This window comes from Scatophagus argus, chromosome 23 (genome assembly GCF_020382885.2).
Source record: "Scatophagus argus isolate fScaArg1 chromosome 23, fScaArg1.pri, whole genome shotgun sequence".
NCBI classification, from domain to species: domain Eukaryota; kingdom Metazoa; phylum Chordata; class Actinopteri; family Scatophagidae; genus Scatophagus; species Scatophagus argus.
In genome coordinates this window covers 221473-239976 of record NC_058515.1, presented here as the reverse complement: position 1 = coordinate 239976, position 18504 = coordinate 221473, and the positions used below count along the sequence as shown (strand labels likewise).

Genomic DNA, 18504 nt, shown 5'->3' with positions numbered 1-18504 from the left:
ATCAGATTTTCACAGCACAGAATCAATCATACTCCTCTTCAGCTGTTTACTGTGTGTTTCTTCTCTACTTTGGCAAATGAATTAGACTCAAAATTAGGCATGTTCCTAACAACTAATTTACCTGACATTTAAACAGGATGTTTAAACTTCAGAATAGTTGAGTAGTTTGAATGAAAAAAAAACTCAGAAAACTGACAAAACAGGCCGCAATTTAATCTGTGAGGTTAAACATTATCCAAAAATAGTGTGTCGGAGCTATTTTTCCTCTCATCTGTCTGTTTAAGAAGCTGATTCATAAAGCCTGGGCATATACTGGAATTTCAGTCATTTTAATGTAGTGCAAATGCATGGTGGGCGAGTTCATGTGTAGTCACATTGTTCTATCGACTTTGCACACAATCAGTGTGCCTCTAACATTTGCTTTGCATTCTACTGTGAGTTCAGACAGTAGGTTTATATGTCACAAATGGCAAATAATACCAAGTGTACATACATTAGCTGTAGCTAGTTTGCACTGTATTCACCATGAACTGTGAATTTCACATTTGGAAGATCAGTTACAGGTCTAATATGTTTTTTTTTTTCCGTGTTTGAACACTAGCTTGTTTTTTAAATTCACAGTGATCGCTTTATTGTAACTGGCATAATCATCAGACGTTCACTCTCATGTCTACTTTATCAAAGTCCTGTTTCCAAGTGCTTTCTGGAGTCCAGTTGTCTGGAATAAGCAGAAATGAGTCTAGCGTATTCAGCAGTGATAGACACCAAAGATGTCCCGGAACACTGACAGACGATGTGTGGGAAGTGATATGAATAAACAAATCAGTGAGCTCTTGGTGCCAGAAGAATGGGGGGAGAAACACTTTAATCATTTTTTGTCAGCTTTATTAATTAATTTTACTCAATATTAAAATCAGTCCAATCTCAACAGGACATGAGACAAGGAAATTAGGAGGTAGTTACATTACAGTGTTTGCAGGCTGTACTCTAAACAAATTTGGAAGTGATACAGGTAGTGATTAGTAAGTGGTCTACACATCAGGACCGTATAATGACTCTTCAGAACAACTAATGGGCTTCAGTAACACTTGGTTTGCTGTCCAATACACCAGGAAAGATACAAAACCAAATTAAATGTCCAATAAATATTTAGTATCAAAAACAGTGGTGATCCCTTTTAAATTATCCTAAAATATGTCAGAATGTATCCCACAGTATCAGTCTGACAGACTGAGGAAACATACTTAAAAATACTTTGCTCCAAACAAAGTCAGTGATGCATGCTTTGCGCAAATAATCACAACAGAAACACTGATTAAAAAAAACATGTTGGATTTAAGGATTTTGTTCACTCAATGTAAGTCTACGATCCACACCACCACAAGGATGAATGACTAGTTCCTTGGTTTGCGTTCTAACCACCAAAACCTAGGAAGTAAAACAACTTTCTTTGTGATGGAAATGAAATGACAGTGCAGTTACAGCTACATAAATGTATCAGGATTTGAACAAGTTTTCCCCTCAAACTTAATCTAGACTTCTTCAAGCCTCCATAACATTAAAAAAAAGATGTGAATTAAGATGTTCACTTTTCAGACTGATAAGAATTACAGTGACTTATACATATGTGATAGGACTGGGTATCATTTGCTATCAGGTTTTGGTACTGCTTAGTATAACTTTACTTTAAATGTGTTTTCTCTTTAAAAAAAAATCTTTCATTGAAAGGATTAACAGGATTGGTTCATATTTTTCAAGCTCATCTTAATACTCGCAGGCCTAGTGTACATAAAGTTATTGGTTGCTGTCATCTTTCCTCCTGTCTCAGCTGGTTGAGTGTAAATCCTTGCACAACACAAGTAACACATGTAAGAAACCGGTCAAAATGTACAGTCTGAATGTATAGCTGAAACTAATGTGACAGCCAACATGATGGTCTGTGTTGACCAAATCGCATATTCCTAAATTAGTATTGGCTTAGTTGCTGGGAAAAAAACACCTCCCTGCCAGGACAGAGATAGCTGCTTTATTCAGTGATTTCTGGTAGCCTTGGCTTCATTTTCAGAAGCATTTTCACACATAACCATTACTGATGGGATCGCTTCATATCCAGTATGGAGAGGAAGAATAACTACAGCAAACAGTGATTGATTCGGCATACAGGCGGCATTAATTACACTGTATTGCGGTAGATTTGAAAAACGTGATCCTATCCATTAAATAAGCTAATATTCTCTAAACACAAGCTGCCACATGAGAAATTTGCTTTAAAAAATTGTCCTACATTGAAAAGAAATTCAATTTAAATCATATTCTTATGAAAGTGCCAAGATTTGGTGCTTGATGCTTCACACCAGGTGCCTAATCATGCTGGTAACGCTTCCTCTCAAAACCTCATCTATAGGAGAATTTGTAGTGTTTTATAATGCTTTATGACTACACTCATCTGCTTCCTGGTGCACTGTATCAACAGTTATAGACTTTATAGATGTGACTCAAAATGAATTATAACTTCAAGTGTCTTATGGATGCTCTTGACTAGTTATAAACTGGAGGTTGACTGATGGGGCTTATAATACATTATGACTTATCCTTATGGTAACTGAAAATACTGCATGATTATAGTGAACTGTGAGTCCTTACTTCATTTGATTGTTGAGGTTTGTAGTTTATAATTCAAATTCACATGTATAATGTTTTATGACTGTTGATCAGACAGCATCGTAAGTGTTTACAAGTGTAGCTATAAAGCACTGTGAACATATTTTAAGACCTTATGAATGCCCCCAGCATTTTACAGAAAGTATTACCATTAACACCCTGAACTGAAGTGTGATGCAGAGGCATATCCAACCATGGTTCTCTGTGTAGCACACAGTGGAGCTGCAGAGTAAATTTCAGTCTGTCAGTAATGGGAAAATTGTATCTCCCATCACTAAATTAGCTGTGATCCCATGTGTCCATTCACTGAATATTAACTCATTATGACAGTTCAAGTAATCTGTAGTCATTTCCTCTATGACGCTTTACAGGTTGGTCCCTGGGGAACCTTTAGCTCATCCTCCATCCTGCTGTTTGACAGTCAGTGAACAGGAAATCAAGTTCATTAGTGCAAGAATTCTGTTTGCAAATAAAGTCCTTATTTATTTATCTTTAATTAAAGAGTTTGGTCTCGACCTGCTCTAATTGGAAAGTGTCATGAGATAACTTTTGGTGTGAATTGGTGCTATATAAATAAACTGAATTGAATTGAATTATTCAGCGAGCTGAAGTAATTCTTCTTGGTTGACTAATTGGGAATTTGTGTAGCTTTAGTCGTCCTGGAATCTGTTGTAACACAAAAATCCTTAAAGTTATTTTGAGGAAAAAAGAAGTTCAAAATCAGTGCAAGTTTCATAACTTCTGAACTCCATCCCACCAGCACCTCAGATCTGGACAAGTGATGAAAAGGTACGTGAAGCAAGCGCTGAATGTTAAAATAAGCAGATTCTCGATTTCTTGCAACTATTTCACATGACGGGTGTAACCATGTCACTTCCACAGTGAAAAATACTGATCTAATATCAAAAAGATGTATCAAAACGGCTACTCTTGACACTAAGCTATCAAAACTGGAGCATTGCGTATGTGGTGCATGTTTAACCATCCTCTCCAACAATGATCTTTTTACAGTAGTCACACACAGTGTTATATACAAAGCATTTCACATATTAGTGCCTTGAATAAAGCTGCTGGTTCAGTGAACATAATGGTGCCGGTGATCGGTGAAGTCCTCTGAATGCTCCACGGCCGTGTGTGCAAGAAGGAGAGCTCAAAGAACCGGTGCTGACAAACAACAAAATGAGACAAAATCTAATCAACGTTACTTTCCATTTTGATGTGATCCAGTTCAACACTGAATTTAATTTATGCACTAAAATTCAATGTCATTACCTGTTAGAGTTGAACTGCTCCTTCAGCATTAGGTAAAGAGACTGGGAAACAGGAGAAAGTCTATAATATTAAAAAGACTCCAACAAGCCTGCATGGTTCAACACTTTCAAAATAAAAGTTTCAATCATAGCAGAAAGCAGAAAAAGGACAAGTTAAGGGTTAGGTTGGGAATGGTTGGAAAACAGTTTTCTGCACAGGATCAGTGGTCTAAACTAACGTCTGGAGAGAGAAGATTTTATGGTTGCAAGTTGAGTTATAGAAAATTCAGAAATAGAACAAAATCTGTTCAGTTGGACAAAGTCAGAGTGAATGAGACAGTGGAAGAAAGAAGAATTCTTATCTAAGTCACAATGCAAACCGCCAAAACCTACAGCTCAGTAGGAACATGTAGGAAGGTTATCAACATGCAGTTATTCTGTCTTTCATTAGGACCATCAACACAGTCCAAATTTCCCGCAGGTCCAGATTCAGATTTCACTATGAAAGTATGTATACTTTCATAGTGAAATACTGAAATAGTGAAACACATTAAACATACAAGCGAATTGACTTGAATCACGAGTTCCTGAAAGTCTCCCTTCTATGCAACCAATCCTCATGAGTCAGAGAACAATTGGAAATGAAATTAGATATTCACTGCAGCAAAGCCAGAGTGTCCTGCTGCGTCTGGTTCTGAGATTTATAGGATCAGGCCTCCTAAAACTACAGCAGGAAAAAAGGATCCTGCATTTCTGTGTTGGCTGGTACAGTATTTACTACTCCAGAACTCCTGATGACATTAAACTGTGCCATCTTAGCTGCAATGCTGATGCTGCTAGCAGTAAGGAGTTGCACGCTGTTTTTGTAACAAGCCTGGTAGCTGCATCTGCATGCAAGCAAATAACATTTTTGTCTGGCCTTGATATGAGGCCACTTTGCTGCTTACAGTTCAGATCAAAGTTCAACAACTTTGTGCCTTTGGCACACCAATGGCATCTGTGCATGGCCATAGGAATATCACCACATGCACAAACATGGGGAGGAGTGTGCAAAAAGATCTTTTACCACACTAATATGAACATTATATATTCAGGAATTACATTTGTGCAATGGAACATTTTGATTACAGAAACGCAATCACCTGTCAAGACGCTGGTTTTGAGGAACTACTTAACAGCTTAATTTAAACTTAATAACCTACAATATGGTCTAATATCTATTACTTGTCCAATCTCCCAAACCTAGGATATTTTGTCTGCAGTTTCATATCAAAATTTTCCAGCCTCCTGTTTTCTGTGATAAGAAATCCGCAGCAGAGTACACTAATGCTTCTAATGCTCAAATTACATTTTGAAGATTGCAGCATCTTGAGGCATCAAAAAGCAATATGCTATCACATTTGGGTTCCAATTAGCACATACTTCTGTCTCTATAGCACCTCCTGTGTGTGCTACAAGCATCACTTGACACACAGTGAATGTTCCACGTAAGCTCATTGCAATAACTTAAATGACTTCTACAAAAAATGCAGGGATACTTGTGGTTCCTAGAGTCTTCAAAAGTAGATTGGAAACCAGAGCCTTTAGTTATCAAGCTCCTCTACTATGGAACCATCTTCCGGTTTAGGTCCTTTAGGCGGACACCCTCTCCACATTTAAGAGTAGACTAAAAACTTTCCTGTTTGAAAAAGCTTATAGTTAGGGCTGGCCTAGGCCGGCCCCTAGTTATGCTGCTATAGACTTAGACTGCCGGGGGTCCTCCCATGACGCACTGAGCTCTTTCTTCCTCTCCCTCTCCTTCTGCACACATGTATGTCCCATTAATGCATATCACTAACCCAACTTCTTCCCTGGAGTCCTTGTGCTTTCTTGTCTCGCAGGTTCCCATGGATCGTGGTTGGAGCACCTGCTGCCATCCTGCTCGAAACTCACTGCAATTACTACTGTTTAGTCATAATCTATTTTAATTTTGTTACAACTCTGTACAGCTACTACCATTATTACTGTCACTAATACTGCTATCATAATCACCATAGTTCCTCCTGTATACTTCATTATCATTACCTACAGTTCCAATATTTCTAGTATTATTATTGCTGCTATGCATCTCTGCTTGTGTGCTCCTCCTCTCACACCCCACCCCCTCTCCCTCTCTCTCCTTGTCTGCCTAGCTCTCTCTCTCTCTCTCTCTCAACCCGACCGGTCAAGGCAGATGGCCGCCCATCTTGAGCCAGGGTCTGCTCCGAGGTTTCTTCCTTCTGAAAGGCAGTTTTTCCTCGCCACTGTTGCCAAGTGCTTGCTCAAGGGGGAATGTTGGGCTCTCTGTATTACAATTTAATTAAAGAGTTTGGTCTAGACCTGCTCTAATTGGAAAGTGTCATTAGATAACTTTTGTTGTGAATTGGCGCTATATAAATAAACTAAATCGAATTGAATTTAAATTAGTAGTTGCTAACCTACTACTAACTAGCTAGCTAACATAGGAAAGGCTGCATGGAGAGCAAAGAAAGCAAGGCTTCATTTGTGGTTTTTCTGAATCTCTAGTATAGAGTCTGGGATGTGTCACTGGAGTAATAATCAATTACAGCAAAGACTGGCCAGCTGTTAGGTAATAGGTTGATCCTCGTTTCATGTTGGTGGCTTTGGTGGCTCCTTGACTTAAAGTTTGTTTTTAATGATTGTTAAGCACTTTGGAAACCTGGTATTTGAAAGGTGCTGAGGAATATGTTGGGCAGATAAATATATTTATAGGTAAGTCATTTTGAAGTTCAGTTATTAAGACAGAAAGAGATTAAAAGAATAAACGACAAATTTTATGTTTAAATGCAATTTCAATGCTAATCAAATTAATTAAATTATAATTGTTAATCCCTAATCCAAAGAAGCTGTAGGAATGCTTTCCTTATGTCTTGTATTTTCTGTTGAAACAGGCTGTGGTCATCAGTGAAGAGGCGATGTTTTCCTGGAAGATGGAATTTCAAGGGCCCATTTCACTGGATCTTTAAATTTATTGATTTATTAATTGATATAAGACCAACCAGGGACAAAATTACTCCAGCGGCACGTTGTTGCCTCCATAGGACACAGTGAGGGTGGAATAATTTGGACCTTAAATGGAACACAACACCAAACAGAGATTATCCACCCAATCACAGCAAAGACAAGACAAAAGACCAAATGGATCCATCACACCCACCGGCTACAAACACACATGCAGCATATGTGTGCGCCTCATGAGTAGTAAGCCGACGCTTTCTTGCTGGAGTGTGGTGGGAGTCGACGCATGGAAAGAGGGGGGGGCACCCTGACGAAGCATGGAGGAGGAAGAATGAGGCGTGAGGTGAGTTCTGGCATGATGATGGTAGAGGTTAGTAACCCTCCTCCCTTTACTTCCCACAGCCTGCTATGGGATGAATGCTGATAGAGTGCAAATAGCTTTTTACATGAAGAAACTGATGAAAAGTTGACCATGTGACTTCTTTCGAAAACTGCAGGCACATATTACTTATTTTGATATTTTAAAAGGGTCCCAAGACCCTTTGTGTCAAGATTTCAGACGTTTACAGACTTGATTGCTTCATTTACCGGTAATTCAATTTTCAGTGTTTTGTGCTAATTACATTCTCAACTTGCACTCTTTCAATCTTACACCTTACATCCCTTAAGTCTTCCAACATTATATTTCTTTTATCTTGTGGACATGATGAGAATCTTGAATAAAGAAGATAAATCAATCTTCAACTGGAAAATAACCAGTGCCACAAGATATGGATTTTATGATAACGAAAATAATAAAAAATAACTAGTGCACATAATACATGGATCATGAAAAATACTCTTATTATGTTTGTACTTTCTTTAAAACATTCTAATGACCTTTGTGTCTAAGGGGTAAGAAAGTACTTGGATGTCCTCCCAGGGAATTATGTTGAAACTAATGCAAAATTCCTATCCAGAGGACTGCAGTAGTGAACTAGTGTTCTAACTCAAACAAATTAGTATGTCTACTTGCTGTTTTATGCATTAAACAAATTAAGTTTCAACTTTCTTTTAAAAAAACATTAGAAATTTTACTGTTATCTATCTGCAATATGAGTCTGGGAGACACTTCCGGTATTTACAACTATGAGAAAGAGCTGAAATGCTTAATGTTGTGGAAATGGAAACAATAATAACTGTTTCCATTTCCACAACATTTCCAGAAAGATGGTTGCAAATAAAGGGAAGTGTGCTTCAAAGAAAGAAAAACAGTACTGTCTCTGAGGATACACAAGACACTGAATTGAAGTAATAAAAGTAAAGACTGTCTCACCAACTCGCCTGCACTGCTTCAATGTCACTCACTAAGTTTTGGGCCAAACAAATCCCAAAAATCTGTGGACAGAGGAAAAAAAACAACTTAAAAAGGCAAAGTGAGACATTTTCCAGAAAGGAGACATGGAATGATGCTTTTGTTTCAGATTATTTCTGGCTCATTATGAAGGTTAAACACCTGAATGGAACTGACCTGCAGTAGTGCGACTCCTATGAATATCCCAGCCACCAAGGTGAGGTTGTCCTGCAGCCACTTCTCAAACTGTGGCACACAGCCTTTCACATTGATGTAGTCCTTCTGCTCCGAGTCCTGTAAATCAACATAAACCCCTGTGATGATTTTTACATTTTGACTGAAAACACTCAGACCACCACTTAACCTTTATGTTGACTAATTTTCAGTCTTAAAATAACAATTTGTAAAATATGGATAGGAATTCAAAGGTAGCTCCAAAAGTATAGGGACAGCATATCACCAGAATAACTGATGCTCAATATACACTTTGCTATACTTATCTTTGGCTGTTGTTATAGCTAGCAACACAATACACAGACATCTTTGACATAACGTGAACAGTATTGTTTCTTCATATTCTGTTGGTGATGTTACTTCATTTTTTGAATGTATTAAACTGAACTTCTATTCTACATGCCCTACAATGTGCAACTTTAACTAGAGTTACATGAAAAGATATTTCATTTCTGTGTGCTTTCTTAGTGCTTTAAAAGCTTTAACAGCAACTCCGAAGCAGAAAATTCTCTGTTTTAGACACAAACAAGTAAAATTGTCTGTTTGTTTGTTTATTTATTTAAATTCAGGCAAATGTAAATGTAGTTTTAATCAGTTCTAAAATGACTATCAATATTTAATAAAATCAAACATATCAAAGATTTTTCCACACTTGGGAATTGTTTTTAAATCTTTGCAACAGTAAGAGTTCACATTTGCATAAATTATAGCTCTTAACCGCTTTAATCCAAATTTGACATGGCTTCCATAGCCATGTCAATAAAATCACTAGTACTAGATCATTAACTAAAATTGGTAGAAATTAAATATTACATTTACAAAAGAAAACTGGATCAATCACTAAGGAAAGTACTAAGGAAAGTGTAAATATTATTGTTACTTACTGGTTTAGCCCGAATGTCGTATCCACACTGAGTGTTTATTACATCCTCCTGGAGACAAAAAGAATAACTTTTTAGTATCTAACCTATTTAAAGCCATGTTGCAAAGTGAGCAGGCCTATCAAGTGTCTGTCTTTTTATGTACAACTGAAAAAAAGTAATAGCCAGCAAGTAATGATTACGAGCCTCACCATTTCAGTGTGTTAGCCTGCTAATATTGCTAATTTGCACTTAACACAAGGTACTGCTGAAGCTAATGGGAATGTCATTAGTTTACAGGTATTTGGCCATAAACTCAGTAAGTAAATAAACACAATATAGGAAATTTTGACCTGATGATGGCAACAGTTCAAAGTGAGCACCAAAGTCATTCGGACTCCTCATATGGGAACCATCTACACTTATTCCACAGTTTATGTCAATCTATCCAGTAGATGTTAAGATACTTCATTGGATACTTGGATAATCTTCTACTTGGCACTAAATGAAAACTGCAAAATTGTGGGGAAAAACTGACTAGCTGAGATTGTTTTTTTATTATTGCCCCATGAGGTGGTCCCTGAAAGGCAAAGTGCGACACTATCAACACAAATATCACCTATATAATTCAATTATATCTATATCTATATCTATAGATATGTATAGATATAGATAGATATAGATATATCTATAGATATATAGGGCACCGAGAGGTTTGATCATTTTATCAGCTGTCTTGGCTTAAACAAGGCAGTTTCACAAAATTGCTTCGGGCTGCATACAAGGTTGTGTTTGGTTTAAACACAAGCATTAAATTCACACATGAATATTTGACAAATTGAAAAAATGTCTAAGCTGGTTTAAATACAAAAAAAAAGTCAGAATGATACAGAAGGATACTGTGTGCATGCAGTGTGGAAACTCGCACCGCTGGGTCCTTAGTGCAGCAGGAAAAGGGAACTCCACACTTTTCCCGACTGGGATTCCCATCAGTACAGTTAAAATAGATGTTCAGGTTCCAGTCGTCTGCTCCAAACGCACCACAGCACTCCCACTAAAGTCAGGCAGAGAGAAAAAAAAATGTTTACAGGCTCCTATTGTTGGAATTCCAGAAATGATAGACCTTTTTCAGAGGGTCCAGAGTCAGTTGACTCCAGAGTCAACTGTTAATCACATATTTCAAAAATCGTAGAAACAAAAGTTTATTAATGCTCCTAGTATTCCTAGTATTCATCCAATGTAGCGTTTGCTAGCATAGCGTTTAAAAACTAGTTGTGCTTCTCCATCCAGCAACATCTGTCCCCTCAGTGATATAATGTAAGCACAAAGGTGACACCTACTGGATGTTGTGTCTTACATACTCCCAGCCCTTGACATGGCTTCATTCAGACATGGACATTAAAAGAATAGTAAGTCAACTGCATGCATTCCTAGTGTGTCATAATCTATTTTCATTTGAGTCAACATTACAACATCAGCTGAGACAGAAAGACAAAAAACCAGTAAAAATTTTAAATTTTACTCATGAGTGCTGTAGTCGATACTCTTTTTTGATACAACACAGACAGTAAACCTCAACAACATATTTAAGTTCTTCAGAAAGGCCAATCTGAAAAGTCCTGAAAAAACAAAGAAGCTAACAAAATAGCAGCTAGCTAGGAAGAGAAATCAAGACTTGTGTTCTTTGTTTTTACTGCACGTTTGCAGTTTCCTCATTAAGTAACCAACTACCCACATTTTGTACGTTGTATTCAGCATATCATGCTGTGATTGCCAGCTGTAATACTTAGTGTGCTTATGAAGTCTATTAACTTTAAATTTACATTTGGCATAATAATCTTAATTTTCACAAGAAATTTTGAGTGGGCCTATGTTGCTCACTGGGACTCTACTGCCGGGACCCTATTGCCGGGACCCTGCCTGCCTGGCTAGAAACATTCCTTGGTAGTTCTCAAAACATGTCTGAAGGTTTTATTTTGACAAGCTCTGTGACAGCCACTTCCTGTAATTTGAAAGGGGTGTGTGTGTGTCTGCGTGTGGTCATATATGCATGTTGTTGTGTGTGTATCTTATTAATATACACTGGGTGTCCATGTAGTAGTAGTGGGAGCAGCCATTTTGTGTGCTGACTATAGTTTTGTTTCATGTATAGTTACATCGGTTATCATTGAGTTGGTTCATTGGTAATGGGAGCAGCCATCCTAAATGATGTAGTCATGGAAAAGACTGCAAGTCAGTTGAGCAGCTGTGCACGTTACCATAGAAACAGGCCCCCTCCTCGCCCTAGCCCCTCCCTTCCCTGTCAGCCAGGGATGGTCACATAGGAGAAAGAGAGAGAGCTGTCGGACGCCCCAGAGAAAAAGGTGGCTAGAAAAAGGCCCTCGAACAAATGCTTCTTGCAACCAAACGAAAAGTCGCAAGGCAAAAATTCTTTCACCGTGGGCGGCAGGCACTACTAATGTCATGTTGAATTTCATCTTTCCCAGTCAAAGTATATTTTCGTACGAGCAGGATAGAAACACCTTGGTTTTCGGGATCGCCATCGACTTAATCAACTCCCAACTTTAACATGGGAGAGAATGAGAAGAGGGAGGCGCACTCCCTGTGCTTGAGGGAGAATAATTTATCGGATTGGAACCAAAAGTCATAGCACACTATTCCTGATATGGCTGCACGTCTGGTAAAAGTTTCAGGATCCTCACACAAAAGCTGTGGGACTAGTTATGTGCCCAAAAGAAGGAGAATAACAAGAAGAAGCCTTCGGCTTTGCATTCACCCCCATTCTAGTGCATTGTCCCACTAATTATGCACTAATATGAGCAATAGTAATAGTGGCATTATGCACTAGTGCGTTGGCCCACTAATTAAAGAAACACTTAAGATTATTCAAGCTTTTAAAATATCCCATGCTCCTCTTCTGCTAATTGAAAACTCCAACTGCTGAAGAAGAATGTGGCTGAAAGCTCTTCTTGCTCTACTGTAAATTAACATGTATTACAACAATTATAAACTGTTGTTTCACTTACATATTCCTGAGTGAAATCAATGAGATTCTGTAGATCAATGTCGTCCCGGTAAGCCCGAATGTTATTGTTGATGAACAGGTTGAGCTGGTCCTTAATCCAGTCCTTGAAGACAAACGCCAGGACTCCTGTCGTCAACTCCAAGAAAAAAATTATTCCCAGGAACACAGAGAACTACAACAGGGACACAGAAATGACACACACCTAAATGTTTGTAATAATAATACCAGTACAATACCAATACCGATACTAATACTAATACAACTCTTTCATTACTGCTGTGTGCAAAGTGTCTAATCATGGAACATACAAACTTGAGCAGAAAAGTGTTTTCTCGGAGTGCTCCAATGCATCCTGCAAAGCCCAGAATGAACATGACACCCCCAACCACCATGAATAGCCAGACTGGGTCCAGACCCCCCAGGTCTGTGATGGACGAGATGTTGGACAGAACCCCCTGGTCGAAAAAGGCAGAGCACAACAACACACTCAGTCTGAGACTGGCAGCTGTTTGCCAAAAGGGTCACAGTGACATCAAATGGGATGGAACTCAAATGCAACTCAAATAAAGATGTTGCCACAAACCACAAACAACACAAAAAAGTACTGAAAAAAAACCCCCAAAACTATTATGTAGCAGATATATGGTAGATTCAGTTTGAAGTTTGTACCTAGTTTTAAACTTAATAGTCATTTTCAACTTTTATTTAATTACCTTCACAAAGTTAAAATTATACAAACACTGGATGAATGGCATTTAAAGCTGCATTAACTGATTTCTTTGCCGACTAGGGTGAAGATAAACAAGCTGCACACAGATTCACAACGCAAGCTAGCTGGGTGCTAATTTGGTCTCCCTTCTGTTAGCATATATTGGGTTTATCCGGGCTTGTCTGCTGAAAACAGATGGCTGCGGCTGGAGGAGAAGAGGTTCATGAGTGGAGCTGGTGTCAGTAAACCAAAATGACAGCTAAAAGGGGCTAAAAAGCTGTGCAGAGCTGAGGGGAAGTGTAGTGCAGGTGATAGCACACTTTGGTTTTGTAACTCGAAGCTACACCTTTCACATTACCCGTTTCATCCACTGTTTAAGTGAAAATGTTGACCATTTCAGCTTTGAAGGAACACCACAAAATCAAAAGTACTTTTAGGAACTTTTTCCCCCTATGAACAACACTGCACCGTGCAGAAGGAAATGTGCATCAACTCATGGACGCGAAGCTTGTAGTCGTGACAGGGCGGGATGTAAACATTAATGGTGTTCTCCTCGGCTTAGTTTTAATGTTAGCCAGCCAGCCTCTCGTCCATGAGTAGAATCATACTTCCCTTCGCATGGTGATAGAGAAAGAAAATAGTAAGCTGCTTACAACAAGGTCAAAAACTCAGTAACTCACACCAAAAGAATCGTGGATAAACCAAGTACTCCAAGTAAGAGGAATAATATATATTTTTGATTTTGCAGTGAACTATCCTTTTATTTTAGTGTAATAGTGACATGTAAACAAGAAAACTGGAATTTGATTTAAAAAGTCTTAATGGTTAAAAGTTTTTTTTAAACAGAGCAATCTCAGATGTTTAAAACACTAACTTCAGCCTTTTTAAAAAAAATTAATAACAGAATTTCTATTTTCTAATGTCACTCATAATAACTCATTATCTCTGCTTACCTTCTCACTCCATGCCCATAGTCCAATTCCAACTAAGGCCATGCCCAGCAGCTGCAAAACACCAAAGTCATGTCAAATTACTACAAAGATGTGATAATGCAAACTGACATGGTGCCAATCTGTCACATTGCTATTACACAGAAATGCCTCTGAAGGCCATTATGACCCTGAAGTCACAGAACGAGGGATACTCAACATTACATCACATGCTCACATAATGTCACATCTGAGACCATTCATGGTTAAAACATTTTCCAGTGTTTCCCATTTTTTAGCTTTGACATATCAGAAGGCAATGTTTAATGTGGTTAAGGCAGGCACTTAAGTTAAAAGTGCAAATGAATATGAATGACTCTTCCTGTATCTGTTGTCCACAGTTACTTCCGCAAGTTAATGTTAAATGTACACATGGACATATACACTGATAAATGTGCAGCCTCTGATTGGAGACATACATCACATGTAAATGACACCAGGCTGCCACAGCATAAACACACACACACCTATTCATACACAACTCGGCATTGTTCTGAGAGACGTCGGATTATCGGAGCTCATCCTTGAAGAGGATCACTCTATCACTCAGTTACATGCCTGTCATTGTTGTGAATGAGGAATGATGAATGTAGACGAGGAAAAAAAATTTAATAGGGTACTGTTTTCATCAAATCACAGCTGTGTAATCAAATCTGCTTAAAACTGATTACATCACTTGATAATTTATCCCTCCATTTACTTCTTTTTTTCCTTTTTTTTTTTTACTTCTCTGTCTTTCGGTTCACATGCATTTTCGTCAACTCAGTTTTTATCAGATGAAAAAAACACAATCTGACATCGATCTTGAATTATACAATCAATTTTTTGGTATTTTAATGGCGGTTTTACTGCTAGCTGTAGTCCTATTCATTTTAGGTTTTGGATTTATTTGAACATATAGTGTCTGAAAACTGTTCCTGTACAGCACATGGTCACACATTTCTGGTGTCCACTTCTTAAAATATATTACGTCATGTCTCTTTTCTGGAGTGTAAATAAGAAGTCCTGCTGTTAGTGCACTGTGTGTATGTAATGTTAACAGCTGCAGTCTAACTGTGAGGCGCTCAACCCTCATTAGTTCCCTACAAAAAGCCGATTATCTCTCTGTTGTCAACTGACCGGCAGCTGCTTTTTTCCGGACATAACTGGACGGAAAGAGTCACAGTCAGTCATGAATGTGTTATTATGAACGGAATATGAACTTGAATGATAGTGACAGCATGAAAAGATGCGATGATGATCGGGGCCTTCCTCTCTATTGACAAGTGGACAAGATAATAACCGAGCTCTACTTGAGGGAGGCGCAAATGCGTATCATAAAAAAACAAAAAAACCTTCTTACCCAAAAGAGGATGTTGAACCCAAAAATGAAGTATTTGATGCAGCAGCTGACTTCGTGGCCTTTGTAATGATTCCCCGACATGTTTGAGCATCATCGGCGCGGTGTCTCAGTGTGAGGAAAAACACGGCCTGCTTCACGGGCTTTGTGTGAGGGATGGAACAGGTTCAGCGCTCCGAGGATGCATTTCACTTTGTCCGCTTCAAATGTTCACACAGCCGCTTCACTGCCACATCAGCAGCATCTTGAGGACAGTTCAGGACACGTTCACACACGTAGCAATGGAAATATTAACGGTCGATTAAGCAGTAAACCGCAGGACCAAAATTGTCATCCGCTTTAGGAACAAAAATGCGCCTACAGGAGGCGGGACAGCTGCGGCTGGTGCTCGTCGATGATTGGCTGGGAAATGACTGGAGCGACTTAGAGTAAAACCAATCATATCGGGGGAAGGATTAGGCACTTCCTGTGTTTTGAATGATGTACTAGCTAGATCAGGGGTCGGCAACACGCGGCTCTGGAGCCGCATGCGGCTCTTCAGCGCCTCCCTAGTCGCTTCCTGGAGCTTTTTCAAAAATGTATGAAAATGGAAAAAAATAGGGGGGGATATATATTTTGTTTTAATATGGTTTCTGTAGGAGGACAAACATGACACAAACATTCTTAACGTTTTCCAATGCTGTAAAAATGTTTATAATAAATATTAAATTTCAACATTTCTGTGAACGACGATGTGCGTCACAGCCTGCGACACACGTTTTGGCGCGGCGCGGTGCCACGCAGGTGGCTGTTGTAAACAAACCGGAGGGTGTGTCATGGGCCATGGATCCCAAAGGGGAAAAGCGAAAGATAGCTGATGAGAACAGAGGATTCAAGGAAGAATGGACCGAATCATTTGCTTTCGTTGCCGATGCGGAAGGATTGCCTGCATGTTTGCTTTGTAATGAGAAGTTGTCAAATAACAAAAAGAGTGATTTGGAAAGACATTTCCAGGGAAGGCATGCTAAATTTGCAGCAGACCACCCAGTTGGGAGTGAGAGAGAAAAGGTGCGATTGCTTTACTTTTGGAGAAATTAGAGGAGCGCAAAGATAGATTTAAGAAGTGGATTGCATCTCCAAACTCCACTTCTGCTGCTAGTTTTGTTGCAACCCGGGAGATAATAACGCGTGGAAAACCGTTCACAGATGGTGAGTATAGGATTCATTCATCAAATTGGTCATTTTGGTAAGCTAATATAGCTAATATACACTTACAGCCTGTGTTCCCTTCATATAAGGCTTTTAATTTTTTTGCGGCTCCAGGCAGATTTGTTTTTTGTTTTTTTTGTTCAATATGGCTCTTTGAACATTTTGGGTTGCCGACCCCTGAGCTAGATAATTGAGATACTTGTTACTTAATAATAATATCAATAAGAATATCAACACATCAAATTTTATGATTAAAGAGTGTTAAATATTTTTTGTTTTCCACCATGTGAATGTATTCGTATCACAAACAGAATATCACCATGCACAAATATGCAAACGAAATTATCGAAAGAAAAAAAGCCACAAATGATAAACAATATTCCACTCAAAGTCAGCATTCATTTACTGGCAGCAGAGGCTACCACACAAGTTTGCCATTCAGTTTGGAGCTTGAATTGTGCCTCATCATTTTCAATCATATAGACTGTACCAGTGGCTTGGTGAATGGTACCTACAGTTTTGCCAACAATGGCAGCAAGGCAGTGGTGGAAAGTAACCAAGTATTGTACTTAACCACAGTTTTGAGATACTGTATTTGTAATGGTATTTTCATCTTATGCTTTATACCTCTAGTCCACAACAATTTGGTGGTAAATATTATACTTTTTACTCCACTACATTTATTGTAAAGTTTTATTTCCTACTGAATTGGCAGCATCACATTATTACTACAAATATTATCAGAAAAAAATTGCTTTAGATTAAGACAGCCAGCAGTATACAAAGTCAACAAATGGGCTCCACCTTTTCCAGCTGCTACATTAAAATGATGCATTGATCAATCAGTGATGAAAATCGAGTAATAGATTGATATTCTGAAAAGGGCCATAATGAAGGCACAACATTTACTTTGGATAGTACTAAGTACAATGTGATTCAAATATTTTTCTGTCTTCATCCATCCATCCATGGGGCTGGGGCTGGAGCCTATCCCAGCTGACTACGGGCGAGAGGCGGGGTACACCCTGGACTGGTCACCAGTCAATCGCAGGGCCGACACACAAAGACATACAACCATTCATGCACACACTCACACCTAGGGGCAATGTAGAGTAGCCAACTAGCCTAATGTGCATATTTTTGGTATCGTGGGAGGAAGCCGGAGTACCCGGAAAAAACCCACGCAGGCACAGGGAGAACATGCAAACTCCACTTTTCTGTCTTCAGTTGAGTGAAATTGTATTTGTTTGAAGTACACACATGCTTAGACTGCACAGTAATGACAAATTCCTGAAGCTCTAAAATAAAATCATATACAGAAAAGAAAAAAGGTCATTTCTGTGACTTTAATTTAGTAATTTTGCAGGGTTTTGTCTAACAAACTCCCCATTATTATATCATGTCTTCACCCATTTGCCAAATTTGTGTTGTTCTTTTATTCTGCATAATTATCCATTATAAGACAGAATTGATTAGATACATTTTCACAGTACTAGTGGTCCTAGTGGCAGTTAGATGTGGTGGCGTTGTGCCTGGTAAAGCACCAGTAAGGGCTCACTCAGGGAGCCTCTGTTCAGACAGTAAAGACTCTGAGTCAGTGCTTCATGAAGAACCAGACTCCCACTTTCATCTGTGTAACGCAACTGAAAACCCACAACCTCCAGAGGCTTCAGTGCCAGAATGGCTGACACATCAAACACATCATATCCAGATGAGGGTCGCTGGTCCAGGGTCAGCAGTCTCTCCTCAAGGGCAGGACTTTCCTTCAGAGCTCCTTGTGAAGCTGTGACACTGTGCAGAGTGATAGTCACACTGATGGGATGGGGATGCAGGGTTTTCCTGAACAGAACCAGCTCTGCACCCAGCATGGAGGGATTCAGGCTGCTGACATTGAACCAAATCCATCCTGGACGACCGTG

The 18504-nt window shown here is 38.9% G+C and overlaps 1 protein-coding gene across 4 annotated transcripts; it reads right to left on the bottom strand.

Annotated features, from left to right (window-relative positions):
* Positions 1–75: 75 nt before the first annotated feature.
* On the bottom strand, positions 76–15930 carry tspan5a (tetraspanin 5a). 4 transcript variants are annotated; one of them, XR_006842331.1, is made up of 11 exons: positions 15401–15929; positions 14023–14073; positions 12669–12815; positions 12362–12532; positions 10264–10389; positions 9360–9407; positions 8419–8535; positions 8224–8285; positions 7108–7215; positions 3934–3974; positions 76–3825 (listed from the first exon to the last, which is right to left on the bottom strand). XR_006842331.1 is itself a non-coding variant. In XM_046379914.1 (10 exons), the coding sequence occupies exons 1-9, from the start codon at positions 15479–15481 to the stop codon at positions 3962–3964; spliced, it is 816 nt and encodes a 271-aa protein (XP_046235870.1). In that variant the 5' UTR covers positions 15482–15927; the 3' UTR covers positions 76–3852; positions 3934–3961. The 4 variants fall into 4 exon arrangements, 3 of the variants coding, with proteins under 3 accessions (XP_046235870.1, XP_046235869.1, XP_046235866.1); XM_046379914.1 differs by lacking the exon at positions 7108–7215 and having other exon boundaries at positions 76–3852; positions 15401–15927; XM_046379913.1 differs by lacking the exon at positions 7108–7215 and having other exon boundaries at positions 15401–15925.
* Between the last annotated feature and the right edge of the window lie 2574 nt (positions 15931–18504).